We start from the raw sequence: 22,517 nt of genomic DNA, 5'->3' as shown, positions 1-22,517 counted from the left end.
GGAGTGGAACAAATCTTCTATTCCAACTCTACTTCCATAGTATCGAGAGTAGAAATCTTTGATAAATAGTATACGTAAAAGTTTTAGATTTACTTTCGTTTAGATTTTATCGTTTATTCAGAGTAGAATTATATTCAATTTTATCAGATTATCAGGGACCCTCCAGGGTGGCTTCTAAAGGAGGTAACCGCTATTATGTCTCATTCATTGATGATCATACTCGCTATGTGTGGGTGTATATGATGAAAACAAAAGATGAAGTGTTTGAGACATTTATGAAGTAGATGGCAAGGGTTGAGAATCGCATAGATAGGAAGGTCAAGACACTAAGGTCTGATGACAATGGTACAAAGTATACCTATGGGCCTTTCCAAGAGTTTTGTGCGCAATAGGGAATTGTCAGACACTGGACAGTCAGGGGCACACCTCAGCAGAATGGAATGGCAGAGAGGATGAATAGAACCTTACTTGAAAGAGCGAGATGTTTGTTGTCTAATGCTAGTCTAGGCAAAGAGTATTGGGCAGATGCAGTGTCCATGGCATGTTACCTGTATAATAGGTCACTAGTTCCAGCTATAGATTGCAAGACACCTTATGAGGTGTGGTCAGGTAACCCAGTTGATTATAATATTTTGCGAGTGTTTGGATCGACTACTTACTACCATGTGAGGGAGAGCAAGCTAGATCCTAGAGCTAAGAAAACCATATTCTTAGGCTTCGTAAACAGGGGTAATGGGATACAAATTGTGGTGTCTAGAAGACCACAAGTTCCTGGTATGCAGAGATGTTACCTTTGATGAGACTTCCGTGTTATCTTTTAGTAAGCCGGAAAGAGCTGGGCAGAATGGTGAGTCTATAGAAGTTCAAGCCACTGAGCTTGAGTTGTCTGATGCAGCAAATGACTAGTTGGTTCATGATGAGATACCAAATCATGGAACCACACAGCAACAGGAAGAAGAGCAAGAGCATCCACAACTTGTAGTGGCTGACCTTAGGCCAAAGAGACAAGTTAAAAAAGTGCACAAGAAGTTGGTGAAACACTATAGTTAGGTGGATTTAGTGGCATATGCATTGAATATCGAAGATGGTGAGCCAGATAGTTTTAAGGAAGCTGTTAGAGATGCTCATTACAGAGATTGGTTGGTTGCTATGCAAGAAGATATGGAGTCTCTTGATAAAAATCACACATGGCCTAGTTTTATTGCCAAAGGGCAAAAGGACTATTGGCAGTAAATGGGTGTTCAGAAAGAAAGAGGTCATTCCTGAGTCCGACAGTACTGGGTACAAGGCAAGAGTGGTAGTAAAGGGTTTTTCACAGAAGGAAGGAGTCGACTACAATGAGGTATTTTCCCCGGTAGTCAAACATACTTCCATTCGTGTGTTATTGAGTTTAGTTACGCACTTCGACTTGGAGTTAGAACAACTTGATGTGAAAACTACTTTCTTGCATGGGGACTTGGATGAAGAGTTCTATATGAGACAACTTGAGGGTTTTGTTATTGCTGAGAAAGAAGATAATGTGTGCAAGTTGAATCGGTCACTGTATGGTTTAAAGCAATTGCCAAGGCAATGGTACAAGCACTTTGACACATTCATGATATAACATGAGTACACCCGAAGTAAGTATGACTGTTGTGTTTACTTTCGTAGGCCGTGGTAATGACTTCATCTATCTCCTGCTTTATGTGGATGACATGCTTATTGCTTCCAAAAGCATGGTGGAGATAGACAAGTTGAAATCTCAACTTAGCTATGAGTTTGAGATAAAAGACTTAGGTAGAGCCAAGAAGATACTGGGTATGGAGATTGACAGAGATAGGAAGAAATGACGGATAGTTGTATCTCAGAAGAAATACCTTCAGAAAGTAATTTCTCATTTTGGTATGGAGAATACAAAGTCGGTTTCTACTCCTTTGGCTGAGCATTTTAGGCTTTCAGCTAAGTTCTCTCCTAGTTCGGTGGAGGAACAAAAGCATATGGCAAATGTTCCTTATGCAAGTGACATGGGCAATTTGATGTATGCTATGGTGTGCACACACCCAGACATTTTACAGGCAGTTAGTGTTGTAAGAAGGTATATGGCAAATCCTGGGAAGTAGCATTGGGAAGCAGTGAAATGGGTATTGAGGTACTTGAAGAGTACTTTGGATGTGGGATTAGTTTATGGTGGAGGCACTTGTTATGTTAGTGGGTATGTGGATTCAAATTATGCAGGTGATCTAGATAGACAACGATCGACTATTGGTTATGTGTTTATGATGCATGGTGCACCGGTTAGTTGGAGGTCTATGCTATAGACTACAGTTGCTCTATCTACTAGTGAGGCATAGTATATGGCAGTGGCAGAGGCAGTTAAAGAGACACTATGGCTTCGAGGTCTTCTAGATAATATTCGTATTGAGCATAATAGTGTTGCTTTGTATTGTGATAGTCAGAGTGCAATTCATTTGGCAAAGAACCAGGTTCATCATGCTCGAACCAAGCATATTGATGTCCGTTATCACTTTATATGGGATGTCGTTGAGGATGGTGATGTAGCACTTGAGAAAGTGGACACCCATGACAATCCTGCTGATATGTTGACAAAGGTTGTCACCGGAGTTAAGTTCAAACACTGTTTGGACTTGCTCCAAATCCTACATGCTTGAATGAGCCCTTTGTGGGCATGGCCTTTCAGGGCGGTTGACTGCGAGTTCTGGATGGATGTGTTCAGCTCGGTTTTATGTGTTAAAACCTCACCAAGGTGGAGAATATAGAGAAAAAGACATTTTCTCTCTTTGGTATCGAGGGCGCCCCGCCCTTGACTTTGCCTAGCAAAGGGTGCGCACCGCGCTCATGTCTTGGTCGACCTCCAGGCGATTGAGCACGCCCCACCCTCGACTTTGCCTGAACAAGGGAACGACCCGCGCTCCATCGTATTTCAGCAGACTTCGATTGTTTTCGGAAGTTTTTTGGAAACAGTATAAATATAAGTTTTTTTTTGTAAAAACTTAACCTAACCAAAACCAAGAAAGAGAGATTGTAAGAGAGCAATTCTTAGTGAGTTGAGTGTTCATTCTTTTTGAGTGAATTGAGATATCTTGTAATCTATTACTCTGGACATTAAGGAAAGCTTGGAACTCGTAGTGTGGACATAGGCAAATTGCCGAACCACGATATATCTTTGTCTTGTGGTTTGTTCTCCTTTACATTAATTGTTTTACTTTATATGCTTGTTATTTGATATTGAGAAGTGTTGTTATTTGATATTGAGAAGCTTGGAACTCAAGAAGTTGAAGTCTTGTCTAGTGAGAAGGATCGATCTTTGTGTAGGATTGATCTATTTGTTGTGGATAACGTTGTTTCCGCATTGTACTATTCACAACATAACCCCCATTGGTAAATGTTACATCTTTATTAGATTTTCAAATGTAGAGGATATGAATCGGGTATGGGCTGAGGGTGCTTGGGAGTTTGACAAACTTATGTTGAGATTGAGTCAATGGACACCAAACTTTAACCCCAATTTGCAAAAACGAACACATGCTCTTGTTTGGGTCAGACTACCAGGGCTAAGTCATGTGTATTGGGAACCAGAAACTCTCATGTCAATTGCTAGAGGTGTAGACTATCCTATTCTCATAGATAAGAAGACACTTAAGAGAGACTTTGGATATTTTGCATGCATCTTAGTTGATGTGGACTTGGCTGAACCAATACTAGACCACATCTATGTCAAGATGAAAGGGTTCAATTTATGGCAAACAATTATAGTGGGAAAACTGCCAAAACTGTGTAATCACTGCAAGATTGTTGGTCATCTAGCTTGTGACAGAATGCAGAAAGCTTAAAGGAGTTATGCAAGCAAAAGGTAAGGGTAAGGAAGTGGTAGTGGACACAACCCCTCCAGCAGAAAATTCCCAGGTCAAAGGTACAAAGAAAAAGAAAAGAAACAGGAAGAAAGGGCATCAAGAATGGGTGAGAGCAAACGCAAATAAGAAAGATGAAGCTAGCAATGAGGTTAGCACCACTAAGGACGCAGGCACGAGTAACCAATTTGCGGCTCTGGCAGAACTTGAAGAAGATACACACGGAAACGAGGTAGTAGCAGTGCTGAATATCGAGACAACAGTCCAATTGGTGACAGACTCACCTAGTGTGGATGATACTAACCTACCGCTAGTGCTTGTGTGTGCATCACCCATGGTGATGGGTGCCACATCGCCTCAAGTGGATGCGCGACAAGAAAAAGAAATATATGGAACCGGCCTCAACGCTCAACGCTAGTGAGCACAAACTTGAATGTATGAGCAAGTAGAGAAGGAGGCGACAGTGGTACAAGCCATGAATAGTAGAGTTTTAGACTCCTATTCTTACTTTATCAACAACGAGAGAAGATTCCTCTAGTGCCTCTTCAAAAGCAGCCAATAGATTACATGTCTTGAATGAAACCAAATCCCTACTGAGATTGGTCAATTGGGTAGATCTTGCTAATGAGGAAGATAACTCAGAGGATGGCGATGAACCATGGCAGGCTCAGACTACTGAGATTGGTCAATTGGGTAGATCTTGCTAATGAGGAAGATAACTCGGAGGATGGCGATGAACCATGGCAGGCTCAGAAGAAGAGAGAAGTAGGGGAAAGGTGTGGATCCGACTCCTCTTCCACCCAGGACTAGAAACTTAACATTCCAGCAAGATATAAATGAATTACATTTACTGGAAACAGTCATGGTTTAGAATGAAGGCTTTATCCCCTTCATGGGATGGCCATATAGATATTACTATAGATTTGACGAGTATGCGAGTCGAATTTAATTTGAAAAATCCAAAATAAGAGTTCGTTTATTTTGGATTCAAAGTGGAAACTTCATCCAGCCCAGGCAGTGCTTAACCTCTATATTGTAACCTTATTATTATTATTATTATTATTATTATTATTATTATTATTATATTCACACTTTTCTTGCAAAAAAAAAAGCAAGACAAAAGTTGGTGGGGATTTCGTGGGGATATGAGTTAGATGTATGGGTGACTTTCGAATTGGATAATAGGCTTTTGGAAAAAAATTCAATATTTTTCGGATGACAATATCCTTTCCAAATCCGATCAAATTATTTTTCGGATGACAAATTTTTTTCCGAATTCGGAAAGTTTGGAAAATCGGAAAATTTTCGGAATCCACAAAATATGGAAGTAAATCGGAAATTTGAATTATATAATCGGATTCTCTTTTAGGATAACCATTTTTTATCCAATTAATACATTCATTTAGCAATCATTTTGAAATGTATTAATTCAGTAAACAACTTAGACTTTTTTTTTTTTTTTTTTCCGATAATAACTTAGACCTTTTAACACGTTCATTCAGCAAGTTTTTTTTCTTTATGTTAATGCATTAATTTAGCAAATATGAAGATGGGAGAAATTGAGACATGTACTAGAATGACAATGTTGATTTATTGAAGTTGTGAGAAAGACAATGTTCTACTTCTGTAGAGTTTTTATTTGGTTTGTATGTAAACTATATGCAGTTTTGATTTAGTAACTATATCAAATAGACCGCTATATGTTAAAAATTCGAAAATTAATCGGAAATTGGATCCAATCAAAATTTGAAAACACATCCAATTCCGATCCAATTATTTTTCGAAAAAAATCAGATATCGAAATTTCGGATATCGGAACACAAATATCAATGCCAAATTAGGAAAAATATCGGATCAGAATTCAAAAAAATTGGGTTTTCGGAAAAAAGTGGCACCCCTACCTTGAGCGAAATTATAAGTAAAAAAATATGAAGTCAGCCTGGTTGGGGACTTGTGGCGAAATAAAAATTCAAGATAGACGTATTGTGAAATTATTATTGGGTTTTGTCCTTGGGCTATAATCTCTATTTTAAATTTAGATATCTCCGCTCTTAGGCCCAGTTCGTCTCTTAGAGTCAGAAGTAAGATTTTGTTTTTGCAGGAAGTCAGAAGTAAGACTTGATTTTCCTCATCTTCAATTGTTGTTAGTGAATGAATGCTAGAATGGTCATACGCTCATACCTGTTGGACACTTCTGGACCAAAGGAGATTTCCATAAGTTTGGTCAGTGGTCACCAGTCACAACGTCTAATTTTAATATCAAGTGCATCTAATACTATTATATTATTCAATTTTAACTTTTAGCAGAAATAGACATATTTCAATATTTTAAATACAGTCGTCGACCATTGTGATTTGTGAGTGAGTTATATGTTTCTTAGTAACAAACATTGACAAAAGAAAGTATTTGAAAACTTTGCACACCTAGTAGGGACTAGGGAATATACTATCTACAATGATGCAGTCCGCCCACCACCAACCCGATATGCAACTGTACTTTGTATATTTAAATTATCAGAAAAAAAAACTGAAAAAAAACATTCACCACAGATAACTGAACGACTGCGTCCGTTGCTTAACTTTTGAAGTGGTGTTACATATTTGCCAACCAGCAGATTTTGAGTTACAATACGAAGTTGAGCTGCAAATCGCAATATTAAGGAAAGATGTAATGATTAATCTTACAATATAATTTTACAAAAGATGTATCAGGATCCTGTGTCCAAAGAGTATTACGGGTTTGCCTCCCTACTGAAGAGTGTATTCAAATAGTCGGAAAGTCAATAAATGAGAGATGGCCGGCCAATGTTTTAAAAATGATGTGAATGAATTCTACTTCTGATGTGCGATCACCTACAGCATTGCAAAATTTCTGAATCACTCGCAGATAGCACGTGAAATTGGCGCACCCACGAACAACCTCGCACACAGATGGACTACTCAAACACGCGCACAAATAGTCACCACACACGATCATGCACAAAATCTAGAAAGCGGTCAGTTATCAACTACGCAGGCACGTAACATTTCAGACAACTAATGGAATAGTCAACTTTCTTACTTTCTAATGTATTTGGAGAAAAATCATCCATATCCTTCTGAATACTCTCGAGTCTCATTCAAATAGCATGGCGGACTCATTCATTGCTTGACTTGCAGTGTATGTACTATATATAGCTTGACTTGCAGTGTATATATATATATTTCTAAGTACGTACTAATATATTTAGCTACCTAATTAAACTCCTCCAGAAAGCATAGAACAGTTTTCTGATACTTGGTCAGAGATTCTTCCATCTTGTAAACTTCCTTGACATGCCTCAGTTCTCCTATAATAACATGGCAGTCAAATTAACTCAATAATACGAACCAGAGATCATGTCATGATGATCCTTCAAACTCTCTGTATCGTATTCTCTATTTTCTGTTCTCTGCTTGCTAACTTTGTAGCAGGTCGAAATATTAGTCACGGCCAACGGGTGAATGATTTCCAAGTTGGGGTTGTTCTTGATATGGATTCAACCATTGGCAGAGTTGGGTGGGACTGCATGGAAATGGCACTCTTTGATTTCTATACCACAAATGCTGACTACAGAACTAGGCTGTCCCTTCATTTGAGAGATTCTCAAGGAGACAATGTCAAAGCTGCGCTTTCTGGTATTCATATATTTTCCTTGTCTTAATATATAGCTAGTTTTTGTATTTTGGTAAATGATATCATGCAGAGGTTCTGCAATAAGAGTTGCGAGCCTTTCTGTATCAACCGACTACCATAGCACCATAAAAGTTGAAGGCCATGACCCCTGTACCAAAAATGATATCGCGATTCGCGAATATAGGTTCCTTCGATAATCAGAAATAACATCCATGAGTTTGACATGGGAAGCAAAATGTTGGAACTAGCATGTTTCCACACCGTTTAGTTTCTCATCCATAGATAAATTTTGGTTAGTGCATCAAGTAAATAGGTTCTAAAGCCATTCAACTTGCAATGCATTGATTTCTGGAACTTCTATTTGTTCGTAACAATTGTATAATCACTAGAGATTACAATTTTTTTTTATTAAGGCGACTGATTTTGATTTTTTTTTTAATAAATCGTCAATACAGTTATAGACTTGTTACAGAATGTAGAAGTACAAGCCTTAATTGGCCCTCAAAAATCATCCGAGGCAGATATTGTGATAGATCTTGGAGACAAAGCACATGTGCCCATCATTTCTTTCTCTGCTACAAGTCTATCCGTGTCTTCCAGATCACCTTATTTTATCCGAGCAACTCAAAATGACTCTGCTCAAGTAAATGCAATTACTTCCATCATACAAGCTTTCAAATGGAGGGAAGTCGTCATTGTCTACGACAACTCTGACTATAGGAATGGAATCACACCTTATCTAATTGATGCCTTGCAAGAAGAACAAATAAGAGTTCCCTATAAGAGTGTCATTTCTGTTTCCGCTACGAATGACGAAATCCGTTTAGAGCTTTATAAGCTGATGAGCATGCAAAATAGGGTGTTCATTGTTGATATGTCAGATTCTTTAGGTTCTCGGCTCTTTCTAATTGCAAAAGAGATAGGAATGGTGAGCGAGGGGTATGTGTGGATTATCACAGACCGACTTACTAATCTCTTGGAATCAATGGATACTACTGTCGTTGCATCTATGCAAGGCGTCTTGGGCATAAAACCATATATTAATGCATCACTGGAACTGGATTATTTCACAAACAGATGGAAAAAGAAGTTTCACCAGGATCTTAACATTTATGGGCTTCGAGCATATGATACTATCTCAACTCTTGCTATGGCTGCCGAGCGAGTTGGTGCAACAAAGTCCCTGTTCGAAAAGCCAAGAACCAAAATCAACCTCACAGACATTACAAGCATTAAGACCTCTGGAACTGGACCAGAACTTCTGGATGCTATTTCAAAAACTAGATTTAAAGGACTAAGTGGTGATTTCTATTTCATTAACGGGGAACTCCAGTCACCTGTACTCCAGATACTCAATGTAATTGGAAATGGAGAAAGGGAGATTGGATTCTGGACACCTGAACATGGAATTCCAAACGATTTGAACTTGCCAAGTCATCAAATGTATTCGACGTCAATGGCTAATTTTAGAGCTATCATTTGGCCAGGAGAGTCAGTGACTGTTCCCAAGGGTTGGGTGATTCCAACAAGAGGTAAGAAGCTCAGGGTTGGAGTTCCAGTGAAAACCGGTTTTAATGAAATTGTCAAAGTGGAGCGAGATATGTACACTAACAAAACAACCATCACAGGGTATGCTATAGATGTTTTCAATTTGGTTATGGCAGCATTACCATATTTTGTAGCATATGAATTTGAGCCCTTCATGAATGCCAATGGTTCTAGTTCTGGAAGTAATGATGAATTGGTTGATCAGCTCCATACTGGGGTAACTAACTCTCGGAACCACAACCTCCCCCCTCCCCTTCTAGCATTTATAATTTCAAATCGATTATTTCAAACAGTTACATATTTCATTTTTCGTTCGTTCTCTTTGAAAACGTTGATGCTTATTCTTTTTCTTCTTTGCGATGTCTGGAAACAGAGATTTGATGCTGTTGTGGGGGTATAATAATCACATCTAAACGATCCATGTATGCAGACTTCACATTGCCGTACACGGAAGGAGGAATTTCAATGATGGTAGCATTGAAAGATGATTCGAAAAAGAAGACCTGGATATTCTTGAAGCCTCTTTCAAAGGATTTGTGGCTAACTAGTGGAGCATTCTTCATTCTCACTGGGTTTGTGGTTTGGGTTCTTGAACATCCAATAAATGATGATTTTAGAGGCTCACCTTCTCAACAAGTTGGCATGATCTTCTGGTTTCCAATGTCAACTCTCGTTTTTGCGCACAGTTCAGTAAATAAACTCATGAACTCAAATAAATGCATATATATTCAGAATAGAAATCTCTGTAACTGCCTCTATATATATATATAGGAACATTAAGATGGTTGATGCATATAATTATTTACCACACATCTAGTACATACACCACGTGTTAGAACAACTAGCTAGCTAGCAACTCACCCAAGTCTTATCTTTGTGCATTTAGGATGTTGCTTGATTGATGTATCTTCGAATAGATCAAATTAAAGTATAGGATATAAAACATATAAAATAGAGAACTTAACTTGTTAATTAAGTGAGACATCGAAGGGGGAACTTAGTTTATAAAGTAAGGAACTTACACCTTATTTTGATTTGCAAATCACATATAACACTACTTTATATAGGTTTTCTCGATCTTAAATGGACATATCCATTAACGGACATGTTCGTGGGGCAGCTTATTTAGTGTCTTGAACAATTTTTTAATTTACGTTTACTAACTTGTTTGTGGGTAGCTTATATACGACACTGTATAAGCTGTGCAAAACACTATATGAGTTGCTAAAGACACTGTATAATATGTCCGTTTAAGAGAAAGCCGGCTACTTTATATATTCTAAAATGTGGATTCTTCATCCCTAGGCCTTGCCTTGCAGCTTGTTCCAGATCAAATAAAGTTTCTTCAATAGTTAAATTTTTAGCTTTCTGAGTACGTGATTCAAACTTATTTTAAATTAAGATACATCATAAACAGCTAATTTGTGTGCTGTGCATTTATTTCAGGAGAAAAGATACTGAGTAACTTTACTCGATTTGTTGTGGGAGTATGGATATTTGTCGTGCTCATATTGAGCTCGAGTTACACGGCTAGCTTGTCGTCAATGCTAACCGTGCAAAGCCTCCAACCTGTTGTGACTAGCATTGAAGAGCTTAAACAGAATGGAGATAATGTGGGTTGCCAACAAGGGTCCTTTGTTCAAGATCTATTAAAGCAAAGGGGCTTTAATGAATCTAACATTAAGCCATTTATCTCTCCTGTGGAAATGATTAAAGCTTTACGAAAGGGAAGTCAAAATAATGGTGGAATTAGTGCTTTCTTTGGTTCAGTGCCCTACATAAAGCCTTTTCTAGCAAAGAACTGCAATGAGTACACTATGATTGGTCCTATAAATAAGACAGAGGGATTCGGGTTTGTAAGTTTCTCTTCTTCCCTCCACACTCTCTCTCTCTTAAATCTGAAAGTTATCTATGCATAGAGTGATATCTGTTCATCTTCACGTAGTTTTGACCTTCCAAGGTCCTTATTTACTTCAGTTTAGTATAGTATGTCCCTAGCTTTTTGATAAAAGAAAACCGTTAGTTACTAAGCTCAGCTCAAACATCGTATATAGTCTGATTTATTTATAATTTTCTATTGTTCTAGGCTTCTAGCTCAACAACTGTGTACGTTTAAGGTGAACATTACCATTCAAATCTCTGATGAAATGTTAATCACTTGAGCACGTCATCAATTAGAAATATACTCCACTTCAGCTGCCAATCCCTTCCTAGCAAGTTAATTTTCTTTTCAATTTTCATGAGCATGTTCAAACAGTATGGTTTGTTGAATATTAACAAAGAACATAGCCAAAGAGAAAGAAAACACAGAAGTTTATGATCTCAATGGCGTTTTGATTCTAATTATTGCTCAATCTGCAGTCGGAGGAATATATTTGCACTCAATCATCATCTGATTATTGTTGGGATTAATTTGCAGGCTTTTCCAAAAGGGTCACCCCTAGTGGCTGATGTTTCTAGAGCACTATTGAATGTATTAGATGGTACTGAGATGAAGAAGTTGGACCTGGCATTGTTTGGAACGGAAACCACTTGTTCAGATCCAAAAAATACTGTTGTTTCGAATAGTATGGACTTAAATAGCTTCCGGGGCCTCTTTATTATTACAGGAACGGTTTCAGGCCTTGCCTTAATTGTATCCTTGGTCATTTTCATCTGCAAGCACAAACATGTTTGGACTACAGCTGCTTCGGGTAGCACCGTCTGGACAAAAATCAAAACAATGCTCCGACAATATGACCAAAAGGACCTGCCCTCCTTTCGTTTCAGAAGAGCTGCTATTGAGAGGCAGAGATCAGCGGAGGTTGGAGACATTGAAGCTTCACCAAGCTTCACCATCATATCAACTTACTCATATGGAAACACTTCACCAGTTGAAGGAAGGATATCAATAGATCTTGACGTTGTTAGGATGAGTTCTACTGCCTTGGAAGAATTAGATGATGTAAGACTATCAGATTGACCTGAATACTTCAATTAGTTCACAGTTGTCCCAAGTCTACTACTAGTCTAAGTCCCACTGCAGGTACTGACATCAACTTGTATCAACACCCAAATGTAATAGAAAGAAAGCACTGTTCTTGTTTTTGATCTGTCAAAAAAATTTTTTTTTTGAAGGTTAAGCTAGGGTTAGGCAGACCCTCACCTGTATTAATACCAACCTAGTGTACAGCCTATTGGCTACCTCCTCTTTTACAATAATATCACTTTGAAGATCAAGAGGAGGTACGCTACTACAAAAATGCAATAAGATAGCGTTCATTTAATAGCACTTATAAAAAAACGCTATGCATTTTGGAGGATAGCGTTTATCCATCTAGTGCTATGGTATATTTGTAACTGGAACACTAACAATTGCGTTTGCACAGAAAATGCAATAAAATCAATTGCATTTATTAGAATATGTCAGTATTAAAATATGTTCAAGATGGAAAGTCTCACGTTTCTATAAGTGTGGACATTCATATCTAGTAGTTTCTATTATTATATTTTAGTTTTAGTATAAGTATGTAACTCTGGGTAGAGAACATCAAGATACAAGAACTCTAACCCTATTATTCTAGCCTACTCTCTTCTAAATTCTTCTTCTTCTTGATTTTCTCTCATTAAAACAATGTCATAACTCTCCTAACATCAACACTAATATGAAATTCTACATGGTATCAGAGCCAGGTTCAAATATATGTTTAGTGGTATGCTAGGAGAGGTATTTCCTAAAATTAGTATACAAGAAGAAGAAAAAAATCAATTCTTTTTCAGTTTTTAATATTCAAATCAAGTTGTTTGTTTGAAGTATTATAGGGGCACACGACTTCTATCTCATGCAAAAACACGTTGAGCTATTGCCATTCCAGGAGGTCTCTGTTTCTCTCTCTATCTCTGTCTCTGTCTGATAAAATCAATGGGTAGTTTGAGAATGAAAGCTAAACAAGCAATTGTATTGTGGTTTCTCGGTTTCAGAGAAGCTTGTTGTCTTCACAGAGTTGTCTTATTCTATCTAAGATCGAAGCAACTTTCTAAACGAACTGGCCAGTCTTTTCTCTTCAACGAGTTTTATTTTCTTAGGAAGTATCTTCGTATTTAATTTGGTTGTTATTCCAATACTACAATGGATATTGCCTTATCAGTGCCAACAATTTGGGTCACAGGATCCATGTTCTATTGGAAGGGTGGAGAAATTGTATCCTTTTTACATCATGGGCTTATTCAACTTTTTTATATATTTTGGTTCTATCCGCTGTATGTCCTGAGCTTCGTACTCAACAACATGTGGTATAATGACATTGCAAAGTATGCTTATGTTGCCATGGGGAGAGACGGACCTGTAGTAAATGCACACAACCAAAAGGAGTTATCAAAGTCCCAAAATTCAGCTCATGTGGATAAACCTACTGGCCTTGGGGGGATAATGATTGGAATTGGCGAGCTGGTCTATTCAATCCTTTTGTTGACCTTCTTTTTCCTGCAGATTATATACCTTGCATTGGAAAGGCGCTCAATTTCTTATTTCTTTCGTGGTTGTATTCCTATTACTCTTTCGAGTATAAATGGAATCTCGATGAACTAGGCATAGACAAGCGGCTTGACTTCTTTGAATCAAATTGGGGTTATTATGTCCGTGGTTTTTTTCTGGTTATCCTCATCATGTTTGAGATTATTATGTCCGTGGTTTTTTGGTTATCCTCATCATGTTTGGGGTTATCCAGTTCCCATTTATCATTATTTTGTTTGCCTTTTATGCCGCAGTGGTGCTCGGTGCTCAATTCAAGTCGGAATAGACAAGCCTTTGTGTGTTCCAATTCCGTCTTGTATATTCCAACTTGAGGGGGAGAATATGGAGATACATAGAGAATATGGAGACGTATGTGGAAGAGTACTCATGTCTCCATATTCTATCATGTCTTGGCGAACTCACTTCATGAGGGCGTTCGCCCCTCATACAAGGCATATTCAACAGGCAGCAGTTAAGGAGAATATAGATTCTTCAGCATTCAGCTGGTAACAGTCAAGCCTAAACTGCAGTTTCCATTTTCTGGTATTCAGGAGTACCCATAACAGTATTTTGCAAAATTTTAACATTGATATTGATAGTAGCAGCCAAGAAGCTCACATCAAATCACTGTTATTGTTTGCAATTTATGTTATGCAAGACTTCAACAGTGATATTGGTAGTAGCAACCAAGAAATTCACATCAAATCAGTGTTATTGTTTGTTGTTGTCTAAACCTACAGTTTCACATTCCATAACGTGTCAACAGTTGTTCGAGTTCGTCAACTAAAGACGGTTCTATGCGAAAGGGGGAGCTGTATTCTTATCTTTTCTTTCTGCCATTCAAGCTGTACTTTGCAAGTGTGCGGCATTACATCTTGAGGGGGAGTATTATAATATGTCAGTATTAAAATATGTTCAAGATGGAAAGTCCCACGTTTCTATAAGTGTGGACATCCATATCTAGTAGTTTCTATTATCATGTTTTAGTTTTAGTATAAGTATGTAACTCTGGATAGAGAACATCAAGATACAAGAACTCTAACCCTATTATTCTAGCCTACTCTCTTCTAAATTCTTCTTCTTCTTCATTTTCTCTCATTAAAACAATGTCATAACTCTCGTAGCATCAACACTAATATGAAATTATACAGCGTTTTCTAGTTATTGCTATAAATGGCAGGCCTTTGTCGGACTTTAGCCCAAAATATCAGCCTACTTCAATTGAAATTACCTTTCCCGCGGGTAGCAATTTTCATTTTTTGATTCGTTCACTTTGTCCACGGTTAAGGAAAATTCCAAAATCCCACGAACACCCACCTTCAAATTTTCTATTTTCCCTCTTTCCCCAAACAGCCATTTTCGCCGCTCCTCTCTCTTATCAACCCTCTCTGAAAATCTCTTATCATCTAGGGTTTCGCCGCTCGTGCTCTCCCACTGCGGCCGTAAGTACTCCTTCCCATTTGTCTTCTCCCACAAATCTCAAATCTCCTCACTCATCGCACTCACACTCAACCAAATACTAAATATCTTCTTTTTTCGGTTATTAAAATCAAATTATGATTTCGTATTTACTAATATTTTGTTTCGGTTATTTTTTAGATTGTTTTGTAACACTTCATGAGGTTTAATCCATCAAGGTAAATAATTGGGGTTATTTAATTATTTTCTAATATATTTTGATGATTTATGAAATGGGGTTTAGTTAAATTTTGAATTTTTCCTTTTGCATTTGGTTTTTTGTAGTTGAGTTCAATGTAGAATACTCTAAATCTGTTTTGATACGACAAAATGGCAGATAAAGCAAGCAGAGGTCTAGTTATATACGGAGATGGATTGATGCCACTCATTTCTCCATCTCATACCAATATTCATCAACTCGCATCTCGAGGTACGACCTGTGGCTTTTTGTCCCTCCCTCATTCTCCACCTTCAGGTTTGTCCTCTTTTCTTGTTAATGTATGTTTGAATGGTTTATGATTCGATGTACATGAATGGTGTTGTTTTAATTGGTTCATTAGTGCCCATTTTCGTTAGAAATAGCTTTACTCAAATGCCCATATTGTTTGTTTGTCTTGAAAAGTAGACTTAGTTATCCTATTTAATCAGTGAGCTAGTTTTTGCACTAATTGGATTCAAACTGAAATTGGGTTTTTATATGACATTACTATTTGCTTAAACCATTAACCAGACTAGATTCTTATTGTAGTAGTACAGTAATAAGTAAGGCACTTGGGGAACTCATTAAGTTATGGTGACTTAGAAATATACAATTTGTCAATTCATTGTTGAAGGGTTGTGCCGACATCTTTTTATCGACACTGTCATAACGAATTTTGATATATTGTTTGGGAATTATGGTTGTTTGTATATTATAGGTCTCTAGTAGCTTGAGTGGTAGTGGTGTTTGTGGTTTTTGTTAGGTACATTGGTTTGGAAAATTTGATTATTGATATGTTAGTCAACCATCAACTTTCTAGCTTGTCTAAATATTTGAAGGACCATAAAATTATATAACTCTGGTTAAATACTTGAATGCCATCTATTTGTAATCCTTAATATTTCTAGGCAGATGTCTCATTTTAGGTAGAAAAAAGTTCATTTGAGGTGCTTTCTATTTGCTAATGGTGTTGTTGGTTACCCTCGCATACTTCTTGGTTTATGTTATATTCACTATTTGTTTATATATTAATTAGTCCAACGAACCCCCCTATGAAGAGCTTTTACATTGTGTCCATTGAGCTTACTAGATATGAAAAAAAAAAAAAAAGGAAAAAGAATTCTCGATGCTTCTAAAATTGTTACTTTCTTATACTAGCTTATTTATTGTAATCTTGGGGGTAGTCTTTTGTCTCTTCTTATCGTTATGGTACAATACTATCCATGCAAACTATCTTGATCATGTTCACGATAATGATTAGTTATTAGTGCTATTAAATTAGTAGCCAGTTTGGTAGGAGGGTTTTAATATATGAAATATTGGTTTTCGAATCTAGGTCTTGAAGTTTAGGTTTTCTATTTTTTTCTTTGTATGAAGTATGTATTGCTGGTAGCCTGGTCTATTTAGTAACCATGTCTTGATGATAACCAATTTTGGGTTTTCTCCTAATAACCCATCCGTGCATTGACTCCTTATAAGTTGATACTCAAGTTTCCATTCCTGTAACAATCTAGGTAGACAATTATAAGGGTCAGATGGCTCTTTCTCTAGGCAAGCTCTCCAGTCTGGAAGGTTCTGTGCACCAGGTATTGACCTTGCCTCTTTTTGTGTGTGAGATGGTATATGGATGATGTAGATAGATGATAGTCGTCAAACAAAATAAAAGCGTATCAAAACCTAATTATCTCTCAATAAGTAAAGGATGAGTAGGGCATCGTTCCACTTTTAAGTGTATGTTATGTGAAAGACAGGACTGGAAAGGGGGTTTGAGGGATTTAAAACTATGATTGTAGAGATTTTAGATTCTAATGCTAAACTAAACTAAACTAAATTAAACTAAACTATACTATTGAGAATTTATAAGAAAGGGAATTCAAGAGATTACAATCCACCAATACTTTTGATCTATGACCTTCTGCTTCATGGTTGTTCTCACAAGTAGACTACAATTAGGCAATCGAGTGAGTGTCGATGCCCTCTTGGACAAAACATCGTTAACAAATAACTCTACTCAAGGTTGTTCTTAAGTTTTATGTTACTAATATCTTATTTTCTTTTATGTGAGCTTGGGCAGCTATTTAATGAATCACCATCTAAGGCAAACATAAGGAATACTTCCCTTACTCTAAAACAATACACATCTAGAAGAAAAGTAGAGAATAATAGTATAATATTCAATTACAATAAATAAAACCCTATTCTAGCATTGGATTCAATTGTAATAAATAAAAGCATATTACTAACAAATATTCAATTGCAATAAATACAACCCTAAACTAGCATGACATTCGATTGCAATAAATAAAAACCTTAATCTATACTTCCATCCCCTAGTCTGGGCAATGGAACTAATAACTAAAAATATAAAGAACTAACCTGATTGAAGAACACCATGAACTAGAATAATCATTAAACCTTAAGCACCGGCTTCATCTTCTCCCTTAAAGGAGAAGATTAGTCTTCCATAAAGAAAGAAGAACACGAAGAATGAGAAGAAGAAGAGTCAAAGAACATAATACTAGAAAGACTAATTTATTAAGACTCGGCTAGTTAAAACCGATCTTTTAGGGTCCTGTTAAATACACGCCCCGGTTCCTAAGAGGGCACTCTCCAACCTGAGAATCGGTTTAGGTTAAGAGAAAACCGTCCGGTCTAGAAAAAAATTAGAGGGGCACGCTCCAGTTAAATGGGTGACCACGTATGTTGGTTTTTTTGTGTTATTTCATCGGTTTCCAACAACTTTTTCATTAGCTCTTTCCTCTTTCCTCTTCCCTCCATCTGTAGCATCTTCATCACTCCAATACTCTGATTTCCTCTCTTTTCTGAACTTGTTGGATATTTCTCCAATACTCCACTAATGGTAAGTCTTTCAAAATCCCAAGTCGATCTATTTCTTCTATATTTGTCTTTTTTTTTTTTAGTTGTAAAACAAAGGCAACATAATCGACTTGTAATGTGGAATTGAAAATAAAAGGTGCTTGGTTGGTGTACTGTTTTTTTTTATTACTTTTTAATTTCTCTCCCCTTTGTTTTTGACTTGTTAATTGGAAAAAGCTATTCTTAGGAGGACAAAATTTGGAGTCTTAGAGCATTGGAAAAAATTAACCGGAACTAGTGTCTACTTAATTAAGGTGTCTTGGTGCTTTACCTTTTGTTGTCTACTTGGATCCATCACTCTTTGTTTACGCCATAGAAATTCAAATATTCAACGTAATAGCTTATCCTAGAGAATGGTACATTGGACCCGTGGTTCAATACCTTTTCTTCCTCAACGTCAATAATCATTGGTCATATTTAATACAAAGAAAGGAAATGTTGAGCAAATCATGGCTGGTTTGGTTAAATCATGGCTAAATCATGGTTAAATCATGGCTGATATGGTTTTTTGACATAGACGAGGTGTATTTTGGAGAAAGGGTGTTGCGTCAGTTTGGAATTCAACAATGTATACCGTTAGTACCGTCTCCATCTCTGTCATCTTCAAAAAACAAAACTGGAAAAATTAATACGGGAATTGTGAACCAATATTGGGAGTGTCGGGATCATTATATTATACCAGTGCAGGATAGAGTACCTCTTTCTCAAACTCCATGTGGGATTGTGTGGATACATACTTGGAGTGGTATAACGCGATCAGTCATCCTTACCTTGTGAATTTTAACCCTCGTCATCCCGCTCCTTACATTACCCTATATAGACCACCTCCTTGTGATTGGGTAAGTTCAAATGTAGTTGAACTAATTTTGATTTTATTTTTTGTTTGAGATTATTTTAAGGTTAGAAGTGACTTTGATTTATGTTTTTTGCAAAATGCTATTGTCAATGAAATTGGTTGTCTATTAGAAGTCGGTATGTCTTCTGGAGGAGGTGAAATTCCTTCGGAGAAGTGGGAGTACTTTCAGAAGGCTTTAACACTGACGCAATCAAAATATTGATAATGGTACGTACTTAAACTTGAACTTACCCAATTTTGAGAATCGAAGTGGCAAGTTGATTTTACATTTAGCCTGTTCATAAAAACTTTTTGGTGTAGTGATATTGTTGGAGTTAAAACTTTTTATCACTTTGGAATTTTGAAAATTGCAACTTTTGAAAAATACTAGTGTTTGCTTGTTGAGCTGTACAATATGATCTGCACAAAGTATAACTGAAACATACCTCCAGAAGTATAACTGAAACATATAGTAGCTCCCACTCCCACCTATATCTAGTCCCTCACAACCTTGGAAATATTTATGAATTGCAATATCTTGATGTTTCTTCACAGTTCTCAGCTTTAAGAGATGATACTCTTCGGTGGTTAAGTAGTCTTGCTTCATTGAGGTACCTTAGGATGAATCAAGTGGATATGTCGATGTTAAGTGTGAATTCTCTACGAGTGCTAAATAGGCCTTCTTTCTTGACTGAGTTGCATTTTTCGGGTTGTAGTCTTTACGATATGATTATGTCAAGGTTCACTTTTAAATTGACATTTGTAATAACTTTCTTACTTGACAATTATTGTTATTGATGAGGAGAATGAGGGCATAGCAAATGATAGAGACGAAGACGAAGAAGAAGAAGAAAATATAGATGATGGTGAAGAAGTTTTGTACAAATGATGATGAAGACGACTGAAGGACTTAAAATTAATTGTAGTTGCGCATTTCTAGTTTCTGCAGTTCTAGATTCGATGGATTTCTATTATTATTGGGAGGATATTTTGTTGTTTATAGTTTCTACATAAGTTATGGATATTTTGTAAACATGGAGTAAAAGTGTTTGGGTTCAAGTTTTTTGGCTGATGTAAACAGTTCATATTTTTGCTATTCAGTGCAACAGTGCTCCAAGACGTTTTTACTTTCATTGCTTGCAAGTTTTCTACTTTTTCCATAGCTTCTTATAGGTGCTTGTTCTGTTGAAAATGATGTAATAGCTTTTTCTTGGAATTCTGGTTATGCATTGGATGTGTAGCAGTAAAAGCAATATCATTTTTATTTTGGGAAATTGCTAATGGGGAAGTTCATAAGCAAATCTTTGATATCTTGTTCTTTTGATTGTCATGAATCCACAATGTGCTACTTTTCATAGTCTCTGTCATTCTTTACTTTTATGTGTTTGAACTATGAACCTCCCTGGTAATGTTAGTACTCCCTTGGTAGTAACTGGAAGGGCTACCAAGATTTTGCTTGTCAGAAACAGTTCTTTGTCAGTAACTGGAAGGGCTAACAACGTAATTTTGGTGTTCAATTGCTGAAAATTGTAATAGTAAAGTGGTAACCAGTTACTAAAATTAAAACTCAATTTCGGTATCCAGTTGCTAATTTGATAAATGGTATCTAGTTGATGAAAATTGCTCAAAATTTTGGTGTTCAGTTGCTGAAAATTGTATTTGTAAAATGGTAACCAGTTACTAAAACTCAATTTCGGTATCCCTAATTTGAGAAAATTGTTCAAAATTTTGGTGTTCAGTTGCTGAAAATTGTAATAATAAAGCGGTAACCAGTTACTGAAATTAAAACTCAATTTCAGTATCCAATTGCTAATTTGATAAATGGTATCTAGTTACTGAAAATTGCTCAAAATTTTGGTGTTCAATTGCTGAAAATCGTATTTGTAAAGCGGTAACTAATTACCAAAATTAAAACTCAATGGTTTAACTCAGTTAATGGTCTTGGTGTGATGAGGGTTTTACCTGTTTTTTGCATAAAGTTTGGATCATCTATTGATGTTTTGGAGTAAGCTATGTCCTATGGTTTATGCTTATTTGGTCTTACATGAGTTTGTAAGTTACTATACCTCTTGATCTTGTGATGTTAATCCCTGTAGTATGGCTCTGGTTGAAAATGTAGATTTCAGCATTTCCATAATTTAACGTCAGTTTTCTTCCTTATAACTCTAATACTTATTTTATGCACTTTTGCCATAAAATATAAGCATTAAGTGGTGTGCATTGTAAAGTGGTATCTAGTTGCTGACAATTGCTCAAAATGTTGGTGTTTAGTTGCCGAAAAATGTTGGTATCTAGTTGCTAAAAATTGTAATAGTAAAGCGATAACCAGTTACAAAAATTAAAACTCAATTTCGGTATCTAGTTGCTGAAAATTGCTCAAAATTTTGGTGTTCAGTTGCTGAAAATTGTATTTGTAAAGCGGGAACCAGTTCCTAGAACTCAATTTCGGTATCCCTAATTTGAGAAAATTGCTCAAAAGTTTGGTCTTCAGTTGCTGAAAATTGTAATAGTAAAGCGGTAGCCAGTTACCAAAATTAAAACTCAATTTCGGTATCCAGTTGCTAATTTGATAAATAGTATCTAGTTGCTGAAAATTGCTCAAAATTTTGGTGTTCAGTTGTTGAAAATTGTAGTTAGAAAGCGGTAACCAGTTACTAAAACCCAATTTTCGTATCCTAATTTGATAAATGGTATCTAGTTGCTGAAAATGGCTCAAAATTTTGGTGTTCAGTTGTTGAAAATTGTATTTGTAAAGCAGTAACCAGTTACCAAAATTAAAACTCAATTTCAGTATCCAGTTACGAATTTGATAAATGGTATTTAGTTGTTGAAAATTGCTCAAACTTTTGGTGTTCAATTGCTGAAAATTGTATTTGTAAAATAATAACTAGTTACCGAAATTAATATAAGATTGAGAAGATTACAACATTCTATGATTCCTCTTTTTTCCCTTTCCCTTTCACAATAGCTTTTGTCCCAAACCCATGACATATGTTATCAACGTCCACTTCCAATTCCAATGTAAGCTTTCAATGTGCTTAAATTAGACTTAAATTCAACAAAAAGAAAAATAGTTACACATATACCCAACTTAAATAAAACAATTGAAGTAGAGAAGATAAGTCAAACAAATTACCTTGCAAGTGTGTGGATTGGGTGAGTTTTCATGCTCACCATCTCCCATAGTTTTGAGTTTTTGTAAGTTTCTATATTAGGAATGGAGAAGAAGTGTTTAAAGAGAAGTAAATTTGAGGGTGGGGAAAGAAAGAGAATAGAAAAATGGCTAAAATTTGGGTTTGAATTTCAGTTTGAATTTGAGTGGGAAGCCAAAAAGTTGAAAATGAGTTTTGAGTTTGATTTTGAGAGGGAAATTCAAATGAACCTAAAAAGAGAATAAATTGATTTCGAAATTTCATAAAAACAATTGGACAAAATATTAAAATAGTATTGAATTATTGAGTTATTGAATAATTGGTCGAAATATCAAAATTGTTTTTGGAATATTGAAATACTTGGTCGAAATGAAAACTCAATTTTGGATGTCGAGATATCAAAATAATTGAAATATTGAAATATCGAGATGTCTAACCCTAAACCCTAAACCC

General features: G+C 36.3%; 2 protein-coding genes and 1 pseudogene across 2 annotated transcripts; all 3 read left to right on the top strand.

Annotated features, from left to right (window-relative positions):
• The first annotated feature begins 3,419 nt into the window (after positions 1-3,419).
• LOC147508675 (uncharacterized) lies at positions 3,420-3,830 on the top strand. Its single transcript, XM_086597520.1, has one exon. It carries the CDS (start codon positions 3,420-3,422, stop codon positions 3,828-3,830), a length of 411 nt encoding a protein of 136 aa, XP_086453646.1.
• A 3,201-nt stretch (positions 3,831-7,031) lies between these two features.
• LOC147508674 (glutamate receptor 2.8-like) lies at positions 7,032-12,136 on the top strand. The gene is made up of 5 exons (XM_086597519.1): positions 7,032-7,505; positions 7,959-9,268; positions 9,433-9,736; positions 10,498-10,907; positions 11,471-12,136. The coding sequence occupies exons 1-5, from the start codon at positions 7,232-7,234 to the stop codon at positions 12,011-12,013; spliced, it is 2,841 nt and encodes a 946-aa protein (XP_086453645.1). The 5' UTR covers positions 7,032-7,231; the 3' UTR covers positions 12,014-12,136.
• An 810-nt stretch (positions 12,137-12,946) lies between these two features.
• Positions 12,947-20,153, top strand: LOC147508673 (protein EI24 homolog pseudogene; annotated as a pseudogene).
• Positions 20,154-22,517: the final 2,364 nt, after the last annotated feature.

Source organism: Coptis chinensis, chromosome 3 (assembly GCF_015680905.1).
Source record: "Coptis chinensis isolate HL-2020 chromosome 3, ASM1568090v1, whole genome shotgun sequence".
Classification (NCBI taxonomy): domain Eukaryota; kingdom Viridiplantae; phylum Streptophyta; class Magnoliopsida; order Ranunculales; family Ranunculaceae; genus Coptis; species Coptis chinensis.
Note: the sequence above shows the minus strand (reverse complement) of the source record. Positions and strands in the feature narration are given on the sequence as shown.